Source organism: Notolepis coatsorum (genome assembly GCF_963971535.1).
Source record: "Notolepis coatsorum genome assembly, chromosome: 6".
NCBI classification, from domain to species: domain Eukaryota; kingdom Metazoa; phylum Chordata; class Actinopteri; order Aulopiformes; family Paralepididae; genus Notolepis; species Notolepis coatsorum.
In genome coordinates, this window is record NC_140170.1 from 33,401,083 (window position 1) to 33,422,890 (window position 21,808).

Here is a 21,808-nt window from a genome sequence, read left to right on the forward strand (position 1 = left end):
CATGACATATTGTCCCAGGAACATCCACACCGTCTGTCTCACTCCTCAGAGCGACAGAAACACAACTGTTGTTGTCAATGAAAACCGTGTCTATGCTAGTACTGCTTCTCTCTCAGAGGCTTCTGTGCAGGTCAAAAGCTATTGGTAGTAGTTTTTCATTTCAAAAGAACAACCAAATATTACTACCACTATTATTGTTATGATTGTTGATGGACTGATAGCTGTAATGGCGTACTGAAGCGTTTTCCAGTGGTCACAATAGTAGACCTTCTTCCCTGTGTGTTGTGTATTATCAGTTTGGATGGTTTTAAATTCCTGCTACATTAGTTAAAATGGTACCTATTTTTGATGAGAAGTTTTCCCCACAGTGGTATAGTTTCTCTCCTGTGTGAATGACGTTGATATCATTTCAGGAGCATCATTATGAGTGTAACTCTTCTAATATTGGTCACAGCAGTAGGAATATCTCCTAGGAATGTGCAGGTGAATTGACAGGTTTGACATTTCCCTGAATCTTCTCTTCCAAGTGAATTTTCTCATGTTTACTCAAATATGCTAATGTTCTGAATCTCTTATCACACAAACCACAATGATGTGGCTTCTGTCCTGTGTGAATCATCTGGTGTGATTTCAGACTACCCAGTTGACTAAAGCTAGTCTCACACTGGTGACAGAAGTAGGGCTTCTCTCCTGTGTGAATCATCTGGTGTGTTTTCAGATGATCCAGTTGCCTAAAGCTAGTCTCACACTGGTGACAGAAGTAGGGCTTCTCTCCTGTGTGAATCATCTGGTGTGTTTTCAGATGATGTTGATGTCTAAAGCTCTTCCCACACTGGTCACAGAAGTAGGGCTTCTGTCCTGTGTGAATTCTCTGGTGTGTTTTCAGATTAGACAGATGACTAAAGCTCATCCCACACTGGTCACAGGAGTAGGGCTTCTCTCCTGTGTGAATCATCTGGTGTGATTTCAGATGAGACAGTCGACCAAAGCTCTTCTCACACTGGGCACAGGAGTAGGGCTTCTCTCCTGTGTGAATCATCTGGTGTGTTTTCAGATTATCCAGTTGACTAAAGCTCTTCTCACACTGGTCACAGGAGTAGGGCTTCTCTCCTGTGTGAATTATCTGGTGTGTTTTCAGACGATGTTGATGTCTAAAGCTCTTCCCACACTGGTCACAAAAGTAGGGCTTCTCTCCTGTGTGAATTCTCTGGTGTGTTTTCAGATGAGACAGATGACTAAAGCTCTTCTCACACTGGTCACAGAAGTAGGGCTTCTGTCCTGTGTGAATTCTCTGGTGTGTTTTCAAATTAGACAGATATCTAAAGCTCATCCCACACTGGTCACAGGAGTAGGGTTTCTCTCCTGTGTGAATCATCTGGTGTGATTTCAGACTAGACAGCTGACTAAAGCTCTTCTTACACTGGCCACAGGAGTAGGGCTTCTCTCCTGTGTGAATCATCTGGTGTCTTTTCAGATAAGACAGTTGACTAAAGCTCTCCCCACACTGGTCACAGGAGTAGGGCTTCTCTCCTGTGTGAATAATCTGGTGTATTTTCAGATTACTCAGTTTACTAAAGCTTTTCCCACACTGGTCACAGGAATAGAGTTTCTTTCCTGTGTGAATGCGCTGGTGTTTATTGAGATTCATCTTTGAACTGACGTTTTTTTCCACACTGGTCACAGCAGAGACCTTTTCTTCCATCCAAGCCTCTTGGTTTCGTCCCAGGCCTGACAGGACAGCTATCTGGATGGAGAAGAGTGTCAGAGGAAGGAGATTTGGTGATTTTATTCAGCTTAATTTCCATGTAAGAGGTTTATAATGATATGTAGCTGGGTTTTATAGTTTAAGACCACAGTGTAGTCCAGAGTCGTCTACAGTTCTAGACTCAACGCCCACTTTGAAGTCCCCAACACCAACCAACAGAGAGGGGTTCTGACCACGGAGCGCATGCAGGACTCACCACTCACTGTGACAGCGCCAGAGGTACGTACGGTTCTGAGCAGAACAAACCCACGGAAGGCAGCCGGCCCAGACAACATCCCCGGCCGTGCCCTCAGGGTCTGTTCCTCAGAGCTGGCTGACGTACTTGCTGACATTTACAACTTGTCACTAGCACAAGCTATTGTGCCCACCTGCTTCAAGACCACCACCCTCGTGCCCCTGCCAAAGAAAAACACTGTAACCTGTCTCAATGACTATCGTCCCGTTGCACTCACCCCAATAGTGATGAAGTGTTTCGAGAGGATAGTCATGTCGCACATCAAGGAGACCATCCCAGACACACTGGACCCTCTGCAGTTTGCGTACCGTCAGAACCGGTCCACTGAGGATTAGGGCTGCACGATTTTGGGAAAAAATCGAATTGCGATTTTTCTGACAGATATTGCGATTGCGATTAAATTTGCGATCAAAACAAAATTACAATTAAAGCAGCCCAAAATGTTTATTTTTACCTGGGAATCGATGCCGGTACCCAACGGTACCTTTTCTCTGTTTTAGGGTTTGTACACCTTTTCCAAGGCAAAATGCAAGCACTTTTCAAGCATTTTCAAGGTGTGCATTTTCAAGATTTTCCAGCATCTTATGCAGCTGTGGTAAATTAAATATTTACTCAAAATGATCATTTCACTTCTTCCATCACATTAAATCAGATGTTATTGTGCTATAAACCAGTGTTTCTCAACTGGTGGGTCGCGACCCAAAAGTGGGTCGCAGGGCCATTTTGAGTGGATGTGTGAAAAAAAAAAAAAAAAAAAAAGTTTTTTTATAAAAGAAATTGCACTACCTATCTTTATGAAAGTGGCTTCTCAGCTCTGGTCCAGCTGAAGACAAAGCAGAGGAACATATTGGACATTGAGCATGACCTCAGAGTTGCTTTGTCTACCATCACCCCAGACTTTGAGACTCTTGTCAGGAGCAAACAACATCCCCAGTTATCCCATTAGTTCCCTGGAATGTTAAGCTAAGAAGTCTGCTAAGAAGGATATATTATTTATTATTATTATTTTCACAACATACCTTTTTCTTCTCTGTGCATGCAGTAGGAGTAGGAAGACGTTGGGAACTAGGCTAATGGAGGAACCTACTTCCAGTGACTGACGCTAAGCTAGGCTAACGGTGCACGTCTTCCTACTCCTACTGCATGCACAGAGAAGAAAAAGGTATGTATCTTCTTGTCTAACTCCAGGGTAAGCTAATTTCCCAAAATGTTGGAGTTTTCCTTTAAGCTAAGAAGTCTGCTAAGGATATATTATTTATTATTATTATTTTATTTCATTGTGGTTTTATCCCTAGTTGCACTTTTGTTGCAACCCCAGTTATCCCATTAGTTCCCCCAAACTTAAGTCTGTTATGTTAAGCTAAGAAATCTGCTAAGAAGCATATTATTTATTATTTTGCACTGTTTATTAACAGTGCATGAAAGATTGCGTATTACTGCAAAAAAAATAAAGAATTGAAATAAATCATAGTGGTTCAGAAATTTGACTAAGGAAAATGTTGGCTGCTATAAACAACCAGAATGATGTAGACTTGGCATCCTATATTACCTGGCTGAGCCCATGTGTTATGCAGTAACATACTGTATATCTGTATGTCGTGTATGTTATAAATGTCATGATGAATTGAACATGGTGGACCCTGATGTAAACAAGACGAAAGTATTGCTCTGGTCTGCATCCCCTTAACAATTGTGTGTATTGAGCCGTACTGTATTGTACCCATTCTGCAATCTGTTAATAAAGTTTTCAATCAATCAATCAAACGTGACGAGCCAGGCCAATTTTAGCATGTAAAATTATGGAATATGCAATCTAACAGCTAACGTGAACTTTACAGTAAATTACATGGATAATAATGTTAAGGTAGTTAGTTCATTCCTGTAGGTAAACAATCACTCAAATAATCACCAGATAAAACTTCAATTTCAATAAAATATTTACTGAAAATTTGCAAAATAAGAGAACAGACTTTGAGGTAGGCAGTCAATCAGCTCCTGGAGCCTTATGTATGTATGTAATGTATACAAAAACAAACACTTTAAAAGCAAAACATATCTCCTTGAGAAAAAACTGCATCGAACAACACAAAATAGTGCAAACATATAATTGGCTGTGGTAAATTAAATATTTACTCAAAATGTGCTAAATAAGAAGTCTTTGAGGTAGGCAGTCAATCAGCTCCTTGAGCCTTAAAATGTATACAAAATCAAACACTTTGTATTGTGCAAAAGAAAAACATATCTCCTTGAGAAAAACACTGCATCGAACACAAAATAGTGCAAAAAATATAATTGGCCTAGTTAGGCCAAATAGGGCAGGGCCTATTAGGGAGTGTCCTTCAGTTCCTTGAGTTTGTCGGTTAGCTGTTTCTCCACAGTCTCTAGACTTCTTTCCTTTTCTTTTGCAGCTCTTCGAAGGCCATTGGACTTTGAGATGAAGGTCAATTTCCCTATAGACTCAGCTTTTTCTGCATTGGCATCAGCAGACTTCAGGAGGACCCATTAGTCCTTTCCTCTTCTGTGCCTTCTGCTTATCTTGCTTTAGACGTTTTTGGTCATCAAGATACATGTGATACTTCTGCCTGGCAGCAGCTGCAGAGGAGCAGCTCCTTTGTGTTGAGCAGCCCTCCAACACTCTGCACATGGTCATGAATAACCCGCTGGGCAATCAATGAATGCTCTTTGAGGTTCTCCACCATCACTTCTTTGTTGACCGAAAACCCTCTCTCGACAGAAGCTTGACCGTGTGAAAGGATCAGGAGGAGTTTTATTACTCCCCATAGATGGCGCCAATCTGCTTTGTTGGATAAACATTCATGATAGAACTCATCCAACCTTCCACTTTCTGAATTGAAGTTCCTAAAGCAGGGGTCTCAAACTCAATTTACCTGGGCAGGGCTGTACGCTAAGCTTTTTCACTAGGGGCACACTTGCCCCTAAATTAGAAATTTAGGGGCAAAAAATATGTTTTAGGGGCACATTTTTAAATAACAATTTTACCATTATAGTGCAAAACAATATGTTCCTCCTGCCTCATTACTGTGGTCCTTTTATTTAACATTTAAGTGCTTTTGTTGTCAGGTTTGTATCTTTTATAATGAACCTAGGGCTGGGCGATATGGCCTAAATATGATATCACGATATTTTCTGACCTTTCGGCGATACACGACACACATCACAATGTTTTTCTTTTTTACCCCAAACAATTCATTATGAGGCTTACCAAGACAGTATGAGTTTGCAAGCTAACATTAAAGACAAAATAAAATACCCATGCATTTAGCATTTTTATATTATATATTAGATTTAGATTATTGGATTATTAGATTATATATTGCATATATTTAGCAATGAGATATTATATGATTTAGATATGAAATATGATGAATTGAAAATGGGGGACCCTGATGTAAACAAGACAAAAGTCTTTCTCTGGTCTGCATCCCCTTAACAATTGTATGTATTGAGCTGTACTGTACCCATTCTGCAATATGTTAATAAAGTTTTAAATCAATCAATCAATAGCATTTTAGCATTTTTATGAAACTACTGTATATGTGTATGTCTCTAAATGTTTTGATGAATTGAAAATGGAGGACCCTTATGTAAAAAAGCCGAAAGTCTTTCTCTGGTCTTCATCCTCCTGTACTGTATTGTACCCATTATGCAATCTGTTAATAAAGTTCTCATTCATTCATTCTGACGGAAAACAGAATAATTTTGATTGACAGTAGAGTCTGCCAATTACGTCACAACGCTTGCACCCGCCCTGCTGTTCTTAGCACCAATCGGCAAGCGCATTAGTTTTTGACTTCCTGAATGCCCTGTGTGTTGACAACAACAAAGCTACTAACATTAGCTCCCCGCGGCCCACGAGTAGGAGACCAGTGCTCTGCAGGATGACTAAATGAGGCATAATGAATGATTTTACCTCAACGAATGTTATAATAAAAAGCCTTTCCATACATCTGTCTGATTGAAAACTTTATTAACAGACCGCGGAATGGGCATATCTCAGCACGGGCTGAGATATGAACGAGTAACGTGTGGACCAGATTGACGCGACACAAGGTTTACACAACAGCCCCCACGCCTTGTTTTATTGTATTTGTACCTGTACTACCTGCTGTCAGCTGTTTATCTCTCTCTGTGAGCTTGATTAGCTCACGTTAGCTAGCGTTAGCTCCGCGGCTAACCCTGAACTAAATCAATGACTAGGTTCTAAAGCATTTCGAGTAGTTTTCACTGCACATAGAAGCAGCCAAACAGCGGGAGAATTTCGGGAGCATATGGCCAAAACCCAGTTAGGAACCATCGATTCCCATCCCTACTACTAACTTTACTTTTCTTCATAGCTAAATCAGACAGTCAGCCAGTCTATCAGAGTGAGTGCTCAGTTGATTTTCCCCGCTGATCATACCTGAGTGCTCAGCGTCATCACACGCCTTGGATCATTTAGGAGTGAAATGCGAATGCAAGGCTTGAAATCCCTACTCGCAAGCCCGCCCCCAAATATTATTTACCAATTGCAACGGCCAATTAAAGGGGCAATTTGCAACGAGATCATCGCAGCGTACAGCCCTGCTGGGGGCCGCTGGAGGTAGAGTCTGGGTGAGGCTGGGCCGCATCAAATATTCCACAAAAAAAGGGTTCCAAGTATTCCAAAAAAAAGTACAACTGATCCAATCTTCTCACAAACTCACTAAAACCTCACAAACACCAGCAACTGAGCATTCTCAGTGGTGTCAGTGGACTCATCCACAGCTATGGAAATGCACTGTGCATTTTTTTTATTCTATCACAAAGCTGTTTAATCAAATCATCACCCAGTATTTCAGTTATTCTGGTTGCTGTGCTATCTGAGGATTTGCTTTTGTTTGCCTTCAAACATGGTCTCCATCACTTCAGTCATACATTATTTTATTATGTATGCATCAGAGAATGGCTTCTTGTGTTTAGCCAACACCCATGCCACTGATTGAGGACTTGCTTTTTCTCGTTGTGACATAGCTTTAACAATAATTCTGCTTGCAGCTTGATATGATGATTTCATTCCATTTATTTTTGTGGTTCTTAGCACTGAATTTGGAGGAAAGGCTGCATCAAAATTACTCTTTTGTTTCGTTGTGGCGTTTCAAATTGCCACTCTTCACAAGAGCTACCATTTCTTGGCATATTAGGCACATTGCTTTGGTGCTGGGAGGATGAACGCATATTTTTCAGTCCATTCAGCATGAGCATGCCATATTTTTCTACTAACTGCCTGCTGGCGAAACTAGGCTACTAGCTACATTTATCTCACGGAAATACAGTAAAACTGGGAATGAGGTTACTAGGTACAGTACCTGCAGATTAGACTACCTGTAGATGCGCTGTCAACTCTCGCTCTGACTCGGCCCCGCTGAAAGAGACAACGCTCATTCTGTGAAGACCCGCCCTACTCTGCTCTGATTCGCAGACTGTGGGTGGGGGGGAGAAACGCTGACGGGATGCTGAATGTGATTGGACCAGAGTTAGACAGACAGACACAGACAGGCAGAGCACCGCTTGCAGAGGAGACAGCGGAGAATTTCGAGAATGCCTGCCATACGCACTGGATATATTTTCCTTCAACTTGGTATCACTCCGGAATCACGTTTCAACCAAGTCACTAACATAACGTTGCTGTCATGAGCCTGCGCTATGGTAGCCTACAAGTGATAAAATAAATAAAACATCCAACTCACACAACGACTCGGCAACAAGTTGAGCGCGGGCCGCACTAACACTAAACTTTGATGTCAAGTAGGGGGCCGCAAAATATCATCCAGCGGGCCGCAATTGGGCCTAAAGGGATCTGACACTGACATCAAGCTGTAGTCATAGAAGTGACCAAACTCCCTCAGAATCTCATCACAGGATTTCTCTTCAATGCGGCCAGTTTCAACAAGTGGTGAGTTTCCGGGTGGTTCTCTCTTTGCTCTTGATGAGCTCCCTAGGATCCAGGACAGAGATGCTTCTAACAAGAGGATAGTTGAGTGGAGCCTTTTCAAAAAGCTTGGAGACCATCTTCAGCAAAAACACCTTGCAGTTCTGCCTGAACTCCAGCCTCAGCCTCTCAGCATTTGAGTTCTTCTTCATGTGCTCCTGCAGAGCTCGCTCTGTGACAAATCCCAAACTCAGTTTGGTGACATCCATGTGGTTGACTGGGTCAGCAGTCAACTTGGAGAAGCTTTACTGTGGTAGTTGCGTCCTTCATGACACTGGGCTTGATAAACTTCTCCATTAGACTCCTCAGCATATTGGTGAGATCCACACTCATAAACGGCAGCATGGGTTTGTCGGTCTGGTAGAACTTCAAAAATGGTGTTATTTCCCTAGCCACCATTAGAAAGAAGTTGAGCTTTGCTGGGAAGAGGTAATCTTGAACAATCATCTGAGCCGTCTTGAAAGACTTAGTAGATGGTTCTGTTACCATTTTCGTTTTTTCAGAGAAGGCAAAATCTCTAGTGCACGCTCAGCCACCTCCACATGTTCCAGCCATCGATGATACAGAAGTCAAAAGGGAAGGACGAGGAACCAGTGACTGCTGTATAGTCCTCCCTACGAGCTGGAACATCTTTGAATAGCCATTTAAGGCTCGACAGAGCATTTCCTAGCTCCCAGTCTGTGGACGCACACCCTCCTCTGAAGGAATTGTGTAGTATATGCAAACCACAGCTTCCTACATTTAGCATTTTCTTGCCTGTTTGTTCTTCTATGTTTTGCTGGGCCAGGGAGAATAGCTTCCAGTTAACATTTGGGCCATCCATAGACAGCTGAATCAGGTTTTGGAAGCCGATATCCGAACACACTGCCTCAACCTTCTCATGCATTTGTTTTGCGGTGTGATGGCCCATGAAAAAAGACGTCAGATACCTTGAGTTTACTTGATTATCATCCCAGAATCTCATGTGCATGTCAAGCTGGCATTTCTTCATTTCCCGATTTAGACTTTCATCTTGGCTTTGGTCTTCATCAGGGAAGAGAAATGAGGAGCTATCCCAAATGTGGTGAGGTATGCCACTTTATTCTCCCCACAAGTCAACTGCTTTGCTATCTCACTGTCAGGAAACATGGTTTGAAACATGGCCCCCATGTCATTACATGAGTGGTAGGAATAGTGGCTGGTTACAGCTTTTGTTGCCCAGCATATTTCAGCTTGAAGTGTTGGATTAGAGGTAACAAATGATTTAATGGTGCCTGTGGTGTTGCTGGTTGACTGGTTCTTGGATGAGCCTGTGGATGGTAGAGGGGCAACTCCACTGCAAGCTCCTCCACTGGCTGCTTCCACTGTCCTGCTCTCACTACACTCTGGTTGTTGATGTAGCTGCTTCCACTGTACTGCTCTCACTACACTCTGGTTGTTGATGTAGCTGCTTCCACTGTCCTGCTCTCACTACACTCTGGTTGTTGATGTAGCTGCTTCCACTGTACTGCTCTCACTACACTCTGGTTGTTGATGTAGCTGCTTCCACTGTCCTGCTCTCACTACACTCTGGTTGTTGATGTAGCTGCTTCCACTGTACTGCTCTCACTACACTCTGGTTGTTGATGTAGCTGCTTCCACTGTCCTGCTCTCACTACACTCTGGTTGTTGATGTAGCTGCTTCCACTGTACTGCTCTCACTACACTCTGGTTGTTGATGTAGCTGCTTCCACTGTACTGCTCTCACTACACTCTGGTTGTTGATGTAGCTGCTTCCACTGTCCTGCTCTCACTACACTCTGGTTGTGGATGTAGCTGCTTCCACTGTACTGCTCTCACTACACTCTGGTTGTGGATGTAGCTGCTTCCACTGTACTGCTCTCACTACACTCTGGTTGTTGATGTAGCTGCTTCCACTGTCCTGCTCTCACTACACTCTGGTTGTTGATGTAGCTGCTTCCACTGTACTGCTCTCACTACACTCTGGTTGTTGATGTAGCTGCTTCCACTGTACTGCTCTCACTACACTCTGGTTGTTGATGTAGCTGCTTCCACTGTACTGCTCTCACTACACTCTGGTTGTTGATGTAGCTGCTTACACTGTACTGCTCTCACTACACTCTGGTTGTTGATGTAGCTGCTTACACTGTACTGCTCTCACTACACTCTGGTTGTTGATGTAGCTGCTTCCACTGTACTGCTCTCACTACACTCTGGTTGTTGATGTAGCTGCTTCCACTGTACTGCTCTCACTACACTCTGGTTGTTGATGTAGCTGCTTCCACTGTACTGCTCTCACTACACTCTGGTTGTTGATGTAGCTGCTTCCACTGTCCTGCTCTCACTACACTCTGGTTGTTGATGTAGCTGCTTCCACTGTACTGCTCTCACTACACTCTGGTTGTTGATGTAGCTGCTTCCACTGTCCTGCTCTCACTACACTCTGGTTGTTGATGTAGCTGCTTCCACTGTACTGCTCTCACTACACTCTGGTTGTTGATGTAGCTGCTTCCACTGTCCTGCTCTCACTACACTCTGGTTGTTGATGTAGCTGCTTCCACTGTCCTGCTCTCACTACACTCTGGTTGTTGATGTAGCTGCTTCCACTGTACTGCTCTCACTACACTATGGTTGTTGATGTAGCTGCTTCCACTGTCCTGCTCTCACTACACTCTGGTTGTTGATGTAGCTGCTTCCACTGTACTGCTCTCACTACACTCTGGTTGTTGATGTAGCTGCTTCCACTGTCCTGCTCTCACTACACTCTGGTTGTTGATGTAGCTGCTTCCACTGTACTGCTCTCACTACACTCTGGTTGTTGATGTAGCTGCTTCCACTGTACTGCTCTCACTACACTCTGGTTGTTGATGTAGCTGCTTCCACTGTACTGCTCTCACTACACTCTGGTTGTTGATGTAGCTGCTTCCACTGTACTGCTCTCACTACACTCTGGTTGTTGATGTAGCTGCTTCCACTGTACTGCTCTCACTACACTCTGGTTGTTGATGTAGCTGCTTCCACTGTACTGCTCTCACTACACTCTGGTTGTTGATGTAGCTGCTTCCACTGTACTGCTCTCACTACACTCTGGTTGTTGATGTAGCTGCTTCCACTGTACTGCTCTCACTACACTCTGGTTGTTGATGTAGCTGCTTCCACTGTACTGCTCTCACTACACTCTGGTTGTTGATGTAGCTGCTTCCACTGTACTGCTCTCACTACACTCTGGTTGTTGATGTAGCTGCTTCCACTGTACTGCTCTCACTACACTCTGGTTGTTGATGTAGCTGCTTCCACTGTCCTGCTCTCACTACACTCTGGTTGTTGATGTAGCTGCTTCCACTGTACTGCTCTCACTACACTCTGGTTGTGGATGTAGCTGCTTCCACTGTCCTGCTCTCACTACACTCTGGTTGTGGATGTAGCTGCTTCCACTGTACTGCTCTCACTACACTCTGGTTGTTGATGTAGCTGATTCCACTGTACTGCTCTCACTACACTCTGGTTGTTGATGTAGCTGCTTCCACTGTACTGCTCTCACTACACTCTGGTTGTTGATGTAGCTGCTTCCACTGTACTGCTCTCACTACACTCTGGTTGTTGATGTAGCTGCTTCCACTGTGCTGCTCTCACTACACTCTGGCTGTTGATGTAGCTGCTTCCACTGTACTGCTCTCACTACACTCTGGTTGTTGATGTAGCTGCTTCCACTGTACTGCTCTCACTACACTCTGGTTGTTGATGTAGCTGCTTCCACTGTCCTGCTCTCACTACACTCTGGTTGTTGATGTAGCTGCTTCCACTGTCCTGCTCTCACTACACTCTGGTTGTTGATGTAGCTGCTTCCACTGTACTGCTCTCACTACACTCTGGTTGTTGATGTAGCTGCTTCCACTGTACTGCTCTCACTACACTCTGGTTGTTAATGTAGCTGCTTCCACTGTACTGCTCTCACTACACTCTGGTTGTTGATGTAGCTGCTTCCACTGTCCTGCTCTCACTACACTCTGGTTGTTGATGTAGCTGCTTCCACTGTCCTGCTCTCACTACACTCTGGTTGTTGATGTAGCTGCTTCCACTGTACTGCTCTCACTACACTCTGGTTGTTGATGTAGCTGCTTCCACTGTACTGCTCTCACTACACTCTGGTTGTTGATGTAGCTGCTTCCACTGTCCTGCTCTCACTACACTCTGGTTGTTGATGTAGCTGCTTCCACTGTACTGCTCTCACTACACTCTGGTTGTTGATGTAGCTGCTTCCACTGTACTGCTCTCACTACACTCTGGTTGTTGATGTAGCTGCTTCCACTGTCCTGCTCTCACTACACTCTGGTTGTTGATGTAGCTGCTTCCACTGTACTGCTCTCACTACACTCTGGTTGTTGATGTAGCTGCTTCCACTGTACTGCTCTCACTACACTCTGGTTGTGGGTGTAGCTGCTTCCACTGTCCTGCTCTCACTACACTCTGGTTGTTGATGTAGCTGCTTCCACTGTACTGCTCTCACTACACTCTGGTTGTTGATGTAGCTGCTTCCACTGTACTGCTCTCACTACACTCTGGTTGTTGATGTAGCTGCTTCCACTGTACTGCTCGCACTACACTCTGGTTGTTGATGTAGCTGCTTCCACTGTCCTGCTCTCACTACACTCTGGTTGTTGATGTAGCTGCTTCCACTGTACTGCTCTCACTACACTCTGGTTGTTGATGTAGCTGCTTCCACTGTACTGCTCTCACTACACTCTGGTTGTGGATGTAGCTGCTTCCACTGTACTGCTCTCACTACACTCTGGTTGTTGATGTAGCTCAGGGGTGGCCAACCAGTCAGAGACTAAGAGCCACAAAAAAATGACTGTGGTACCACAAAGAGCCACACCATATACCAGCGTTTCTCAACCTTTTTTTTCAGTCACGGCACCATTCATGTGTTTATAGGTCTCACCCTCTGGCCTCTGAAGTTGCTAATGTCTTTTTTATTTGGGCCTCACAGGGTTAAAAGTACCCTGTGAGACCCACGGTTGCAAAATTACAAAATCACTTTTAGCCATTTAAAAAAAATAATGTTTATTTAAAAAATGTTAAAGGGGAACTATTTTACTATTTCTTTCACTATTTGGGCACTTTTACACAATTCCTGTGAGTCTATGGAACACCTAGGTTTTTTTCAAAAAAAATGCATTGTTTTGTATTTCTAATCAAGTACTAAAAACCGCATTTTTCTACCTCAAGATCTTAAGCTGTTTTGAGGCTGGGCTCCAACCACTGTGTGGCCTGGTGCCAACTGCCACATCAACTGCCACATTATTATGCAGCTGAGAAATCTCTGACATCACAGATATGCACATTTTCAGATGACTCAGTTCAGTGAGGGTGAATATTGTGAGAGGAGAATTGGAAGAATTCGCCAATATGAGAATTAGAGACATATATCCTATTAATATAAGTCCACATAGCTAAGAAACAATGGTAAACACTGAAAAAAGCCATTTATAAGATAGTTCCCCTTTAAGCACATGTATAGTCAATTGGTCCTGTTGTTCAGCCTCACAATGCTATTTGATAGTAAATGTGTTTATATGTCCCACCCTCTGGCCTCTGAAGTTGCTAATTTCTTTTTAATTTGGGCCTCACAGGGTTAACCTCTTAAGCCCGAGATATACAGTAAAAGTGTATATTTTCAGCATTATGTTTGTTTACCAATTATTTTAACTGTTATTAGTGAAATATAAGATTATAGAAATCTCAGGGCATTGAGTCGGAAACCGGCGCATATTGACAGGAGGAAGTGGCACAGCCAAAAGTGAGTGTAGTCTTTTGAAGGAAGAAACTCAGGGCTTTCAAATTTCGAAAAACTACCCTACCCAGCTCACACCAGCCCCTGTCAATCATCTGACTTCTGGATTTACTTTTTAATTTCTCTTATTTTTTGGGATTATCTCCCACAAACCTGAACGTTATTGCCATAAAACAGAACGCAGTTAGTTTCTCTACCTTTCTGTGAACGTCTTGCAAAAAACGGTGTTGCAATATGATGAAAAATGGTGGAGAAATTTACATTATAAAAAAGATGGCAGAATTCAGTACTGTATCTACAAAACCTTCTGTTTAATCATCTTCCCTTTATTCATTTGCTTAGATTTTTCAGGTCTGGTCAATTTTAGCATGGTGTTATTTACAGTCAAAGATAATTTTTTTTTTTAAATAGAACTGATATTCTCCTTTGGTTCATTACAATTTACTCAAGCCTAGTAACAGACACACTATTTCTGACACTGATCCATATATGTCCCTAGATTCAGATACCAAGAACATGCAAATGGACCATTTAAAAAAAAATTGTAAATGTTTATTCTACGTCCTTATGGAATGAGTGACATAAAAAAAAAAAAAAGTAAAAAAAAAAAAAAAAAAAAAAAAACGTTTTTTTTTTTTATGGATGGAAGAGCCGCACATTGACAGGCAAAGAGCCGCATGCGGCTCGCGAGCCACGGGTTGGCCACCCCTGATGTAGCTACTTCCACTGTACTGCTCTCACTACACTCTGGTTGTTGATGTAGCTGCTTCCACTGTCCTGCTCTCACTACACTCTGGTTGTTGATGTAGCTGCTTCCACTGTCCTGCTCTCACTACACTCTGGTTGTTGATGTAGCTGCTTCCACTGTCCTGCTCTCACTACACTCTGGTTGTTGATGTAGCTGCTTCCACTGTACTGCTCTCACTACACTCTGGTTGTTGATGTAGCTGCTTCCACTGTCCTGCTCTCACTACACTCTGGTTGTTGATGTAGCTGCTTCCACTGTCCTGCTCTCACTACACTCTGGTTGTTGATGTAGCTGCTTCCACTGTACTGCTCTCACTACACTCTGGTTGTTGATGTAGCTGCTTCCACTGTACTGCTCTCACTACACTCTGGTTGTTGATGTAGCTGCTTCCACTGTACTGCTCTCACTACACTCTGGTTGTTGATGTAGCTGCTTCCACTGTCCTGCTCTCACTACACTCTGGTTGTTGATGTAGCTGCTTCCACTGTGCTGCTCTCACTACACTCTGGTTGTTGATGTAGCTGCTTCCACTGTACTGCTCTCACTACACTCTGGTTGTTGATGTAGCTGCTTCCACTGTGCTGCTCTCACTACACTCTGGTTGTTGATGTAGCTGCTTCCACTGTCCTGCTCTCACTACACTCTGGTTGTTGATGTAGCTGCTTCCACTGTACTGCTCTCACTACACTCTGGTTGTTGATGTAGCTGCTTCCACTGTCCTGCTCTCACTACACTCTGGTTGTTGATGTAGCTGCTTCCACTGTACTGCTCTCACTACACTCTGGTTGTTGATGTAGCTGCTTCCACTGTACTGCTCTCACTACACTCTGGTTGTTGATGTAGCTGCTTCCACTGTACTGCTCTCACTACACTCTGGTTGTTGATGTAGCTGCTTCCACTGTACTGCTCTCACTACACTCTGGTTGTTGATGTAGCTGCTTCCACTGTACTGCTCTCACTACACTCTGGTTGTTGATGTAGCTGCTTCCACTGTACTGCTCTCACTACACTCTGGTTGTTGATGTAGCTGCTTCCACTGTACTGCTCTCACTACACTCTGGTTGTTGATGTAGCTGCTTCCACTGTACTGCTCTCACTACACTCTGGTTGTTGATGTAGCTGCTTCCACTGTACTGCTCTCACTACACTCTGGTTGTTGATGTAGCTGCTTCCACTGTCCTGCTCTCACTACACTCTGGTTGTTGATGTAGCTGCTTCCACTGTACTGCTCTCACTACACTCTGGTTGTTGATGTAGCTGCTTCCACTGTACTGCTCTCACTACACTCTGGTTGTTGATGTAGCTGCTTCCACTGTACTGCTCTCACTACACTCTGGTTGTTGATGTAGCTGCTTCCACTGTACTGCTCTCACTACACTCTGGTTGTTGATGTGGATGTAGCTGCTTCCACTGTACTGCTCTCACTACACTCTGGTTGTTGATGTGGATGTAGCTGCTTCCACTGTACTGCTCTCACTACACTCTGGTTGTGGATGTAGCTGCTTCCACTGTACTGCTCTCACTACACTCTGGTTGTTGATGTAGCTGCTTCCACTGTCCTGCTCTCACTACACTCTGGTTGTTGATGTAGCTGCTTCCACTGTACTGCTCTCACTACACTCTGGTTGTTGATGTAGCTGCTTCCACTGTCCTGCTCTCACTACACTCTGGTTGTTGATCTGGATGTAGCCGTGCTGCTTGATGCATTGCTTGTCTGCTGGAAATAATCCACTAATGCAGGACCTGGATTTAGTCGTGCTTTCATCAGAATTTGATGCTTCTTCCCTAAATAAAAAGGAGCAACATGTTATAAATAAAACAAAGTGTTTTATTAATTTAATCTCACTGGTTGCACTTAATTTTAAGAGTGTTTATTGTTTAATGTTGACATCTAATCTAAATGGATCATTATATTATAAATGTATATTTCATTTTCATTTATAGGCTACTGCCTATGGATTTTAGAGCCTAATGATGGCCTACCTAGTACCTACAGGAATGAACTAACTACCTTAACATTATTATCCATGTAATTTACTGTAAAGTTCACGTTAGCTGTTAGATTGCATATTCCATAGATTAACATGCTAAAATTGGCCTGGCCCGTCACGTTTGATTGATTGATTGAAAACTTTATTTAACAGATTGCAGAATGGGTACAATACAGCAGGGGTTCTCAACCTTCCTGCTGCCATGGCACCCCTGTGTCCAATAAAATATTCCAGGGCACCCCTAATACGATAAAGACTTTTCCGGTCCTGTCTTTTTGTTTTTAATACAAATAGACCTCCTGTTCACTATAAAGTGCCACGTTTTGATATATTGAGCTTTAAACGTTAAGTAAATTTTTTGGAACACGCAACCTAAAACACCTTCCTCTCCCAAACCGTTCCTGCAATTGTTTTATGTTGCATGATGATCATGGATACATTTATTATGTATTGTATTTTTTATGTTTAAATATCGACATCATCTGTCTGTCCACCCTCAGTACATTTACTATCAATATAATATACTCGTCTGACTTCATCATATCTTTTCAAACGCACACACACAGAGGGAGAATGCCCCCCCCCCCCCCCTCCTTCCCAGTCCTCCTTCCCAGTCCCCACTCTGCTGTTCTCTGTCGCTCTGAACAGGGCTTTAGCTTGTTGTTAGCTTATGCTAACGGGACGTTAATTCCGTAATTGGTTTCTTTTAAATGATCTAAATAATGTGAGCCATTAAATAAAGGCTTTTAAAAATTTGTAGAGCTGCCTTGGACTGTAACATTTTTTTATAACTATAGAATATCAGGCCTATAAATTACCTTATTATGGCCAAGTCATACATCTATGGATCGGGCCAAATCTCCTCTTTCCAATGGCAGAGTTCAATCTGGATTTAGTACCACCAGGCTTGTAGAAGTGGAGCAATCTTCCTTTTACTTGGGTATGTACTTTTAGGCGAATTTAGAGAGTCTGGCTTAAGAGGTTAAAGTAAACACTTATAAAGTCATAATGTTTACAGATTAAAGTCAACATTTCCATACTTAGTGCTATAGTTCTGATCTATGAATATAAGCCTATGATATTGCATTTAATTTGATGGCCAAAACATCTGATTGGTTATTGATGCAAGCAGCTGTTGTTTTTGTCTTCCAAGTGGTGTTTCCAGGATAGCATTGGAAAAACTAAAACCACGTCCTTGTCAGAAAGTACACTAAATTAAATGAAAATACAACTAAATGCAATATCGTGGCCATCTACAGAAGATTGAAAAATAATTGTTTGGTAAACTGTAAATAATACAACTTTACCATGGACTCCTAAACCAAGCTAAACTAGGATAATGTATGTCAGATAAACAGATGAGAAACACTGCTAAGCTAATGTTAGTTCTGGATTTAGCTAATGAAGGGCTAATATCTGAGGCTGCCGCGGCTAATAATAATAACTAGGGATGCGCGATAATTATCAGGTCGATAATTATCGGGCTGATATCAGCAATTATGACATCATCCCGATAAACCAGATACAATTATTGATAGCTCCGATAATATATAATATATTTGACGTGTGGGTGGATTGGGATGAAGGGCGTTTGTTTTTACTGTAGGCTCCTCCTGTTTTGCCAGTACTGTGGTACGACTGATAGCGTGTGGTTTAGGAAGAGCGAGATATACAGGGAGAGAGAGAGAGAGAGAAAGAGAGAAAGAGAGCGAGAGAGTGAGAGAGAGAGAGCGAGAGAGAGAGAGCATGAGAGACAGGGAGAGAGAGAAAGAGAGAGAGCATGAGAGAAAGAAAGAGAGATATATATCGCGCCACTCACTCATATCAGACCTCACTGCACGCCTTGATATATGTATGTGACAAATAAACCTCTTGAATCTTGACTTACCATATTCAATCAGTTTCAGTAACTACAGAACAGTATATTGTTAGACTCACTTGTTTTGTTGAAACGAGCCTTGAGCCGTCGCGTTAACCCTTCAAGAAGTTTTTGTGGTCCAGCAGGGCTTGATAAAGTGTATGTCCACTGTCCAGACTCCATATAAATCCAAATCAAACACCGTCAGTAATGTACAGTATCTCGTGCTGATCTCTCCAACTCCTGAGAATACACTTCTTATATCTTATTACCGAACCACGAGCCTAGCTAAGCTAACGCACTGAATCGAAACTGAATAAAAATAGGACTGACTGGCTCCTCCTCGCATTCTTTTCTGTCCGTGGGGAGTACAGTGGCGCAGAGCTTGCTTCGAGCGCTAGAAAAACGCGCCCCGGTTACATCATATTACATCATATTTGAACGCACTGATAGGCGAAATGTATTTGCTTAACCTATTTAATTGGCTGCGATGATACATAATAATAATAATTTATAATTTATAATTTTATAATTTAGGACCTGCTCCGAGCGATGATACAGTGGCGCTACATCTATGCGCCCAGCTTTAGAGGTACTCTCTATATCAGGAGAGACAGTGACGTCATGTGAATCACAAAACAATGATTTATATTTGATATATTAACGTTATTGTGCATTTGAAACACAAACATACTTAAAATGAGTAAATATTATTCATTTTAAACATGTTTAGTTTATTTTTAGGGGTCTAAAATAAAAATAAAAACATTTTCTTCTTCTCCTGCTCTCTTCACCAGGGGGGGGGGGGCGGCGCCCCAGCGCCCCCTATGGGCGGGCCGCCACTGCTAACACGCCTGCTAAAACAAACCGTCCCAACAGACCACGGAGTGAAAACTACAAAGGAGACTGTTAAAAGCAGTCCAAAGGCGTTTTGGTGACAGAGGAAAAGCCCATGTATTATCTCTCCACGATATTGGACCCGAGGTACAAGGACCGCTACTTCAGCCGTGCATCAAAACGCCAAGCTACAGAAATTCTGCGGGAACAGCTGCACAAAATCGAGACAAGACACCCCCGGCCCCCAGTCAGACGAGCCACCGGCAAAGAGGACCAAGGAAGACGAGAACAACAACAACTCGCTCTTGGGAATGTTTGAGGCAATCATGGAAGAAAACACAGATGCTGCAACTGAACAACAGGAAAACAGCAGAGTGGATACGGACGTAAGTGTATATTTTATTTTAATGTTTTATGAACACTGTATAACTTGTGTTATGGAACCGGTAGAATGTCATCATAATTAGATCCCGTTCTTCTGTGCTTTTGTTTTTACTGTTAGCTCCAGTCCCATCTGTTGGAGCCCACGCTGAGCCGTTGCCCGCTTGAATACTGGAGTAGCAGCCAGTCCCGTTACGAGCGCCTGGCCCAACTTGCTCGTACATTTCTGTCAGCGCCTTGCACTAGCGTTGACTCTGAGCGCTTGTTTCCTGCTGCTGGACACGTGATGACCGAGCAATGCGCATGCGAGAAGGCAGAGATGCTAATCTTTATTAAAAAAAATCTCCCACTGATCAGACTAGAATAAAAAAAAAAACAGTAGAAGAGTTACCAAAAAAATAACCATACAGGGTCAAACGTGAATCTATCCGTCTCTCTCTCCCCCCCCTCTCTCTCTCTCTGAGAAAAAAACGAAAACAATTGAAAGTTTGAAACCTCAATGCTTTAGTAGTTTAGTGGAAAAAAGGGTTCACTCACTGTCATTTATATGGATTATTATAAGGCAAGCCTGTAAAGAACCAAATTCCTCTGTTTATAACGTTAGACTTGATTTTACGTGGAATTGTTTTTTGCTGTCTTTTATTTTGAAAATACTGATGGTTCCGCTCGCGCTGTGGCTAACCTTGCATAACAACGATATCCGGTTAACGTTACAGGTTCAGAGAAATGGTTGACGGGAGAGAGTACTAATGTAAATAACGGATATCTCTCATTAATATAACTGTTCGTGAAGGAAACCCCCCTTTTTACCTTGTTTAGCACCTAGCTGGAAGGCGAAGAGGTACGTGTTTATTTATGGATTGTGTTATTTGTGTTATATTGGCAATCTCCATATTTTATGTATTGAGCTGAACTAGCTAAGATGCTAGCCGGTGCTACACCTTTCTATGAAAACGTGGTTTGGATAAACGAATGACTATGTCTGTTTCCACTTTCAGCTCTTACGGTGTTTAATGGTGAACTAGTGTCAATAAATGGTTGGCATACCGCACCATGGCCATCAGTCTCACGGAGTTCATTTTGTCTGAAGTAAAGTCCAGCTTGGAAATGCTACAGTAAGAACTCTGGCCCCTCATCATCCCTGCCACCCCCGCTGCACCAAGGAAGCCTGGTCTACGACGACGAAACCACGGGGCTGAGTTGCTGACAACGGACAATTCATCAAACAACTCGGCGCCATTCCATGGGTCTTGTAGACAAAAAAGACTTCACGTCATTGACAGCTGGCTAAAGGTTTGACGCGACGGTCAGACAAAGGAAAAGGAACAATTATCTCATTAAGAAGGTACAACTCATCTTCCACAAGAACATTCATAGCTGACTGGAGGTTTGATACGACGGTCAGACAGAGGTATGGAACAATTACTTTATTAAAAAGGAACAATTCATCTTCAATAAGAACAATTGATGCTCACATTGACAGTTTGAAGAAGAAATCGAAGTCAACAATTAAGAACCTTTCTTAATTTGATGCAGAACTCTAAAGGTACCCTCCACACTAAAGTTATTTATATAGAAACCTTGTTTTTGCACTGTGATTATAATTTTCTTAATTTGATGCAGAATTCTAAGGTACCCTCCACACTAAAGTGATTTATATAGAAACCTCGTTTTTGCACTGTGATTATAACTACTGTTGGTTACCTAAACAACTCGACTGTAAAATGCCTCTATGGATAACTATGTGCAGACTAAATGGTAACATAACTGGGTATTCACTGGAATGAAAAGAAACCTTTATAATATTCAGCACATTATTCAGTGTTAGGTTTTGGTTCTCTGAGTAGTATAACTAATTAGGATTCTTGGTGCAGTAAAAATAGTAAGGATTATCTGATATTTTATAGTAATAATAAAAACAACGGTTTATTATTCAGATCAGATTTAATTTTGCATATTTAAAAATGGAGCAAGCAGAGACTGAGCACCTTTCTCCACAATTAGAGCTGGAAAATCAAATAGATAGCTTACAGTTTAAAATTAGTAAGCTTGAAGTGGCTCTCGAACAAACGCTAGAGACTACTGAGATGGAACGTATAGAGAAGGAAATTCTAAACAAAAAATAAATCCTAAATAGCCTCAAAGGTCAAAGTCAGGAGGACGGCGAGGAGCACCTCTGACGCTCAGGCCGAATAAGGTATCCAACCCCTAAAATGCTTGAAAAGCAACAAGAAGAGGCACAGAGGAAGGAA

General features: G+C 42.6%; 1 protein-coding gene across 3 annotated transcripts in view; it reads right to left on the reverse strand.

Moving 5' to 3' along the window:
• LOC311230190 (uncharacterized protein) overlaps window positions 1-21,808 on the reverse strand; it is a 100,815-nt gene that overhangs the window by 54,855 nt on the left and 24,152 nt on the right. The window contains exon 3 of one of the 3 annotated variants that reach the window (XM_084316395.1): window positions 1,661-1,744. The exons of the other annotated variants lie outside the window; for them this stretch is intronic. Within the exon in view, the coding sequence (XP_084172521.1) occupies window positions 1,661-1,744 (84 nt within the window). The remainder of the gene's footprint in view (window positions 1-1,660; window positions 1,745-21,808) is intronic. 3 annotated transcript variants of the gene reach the window in all.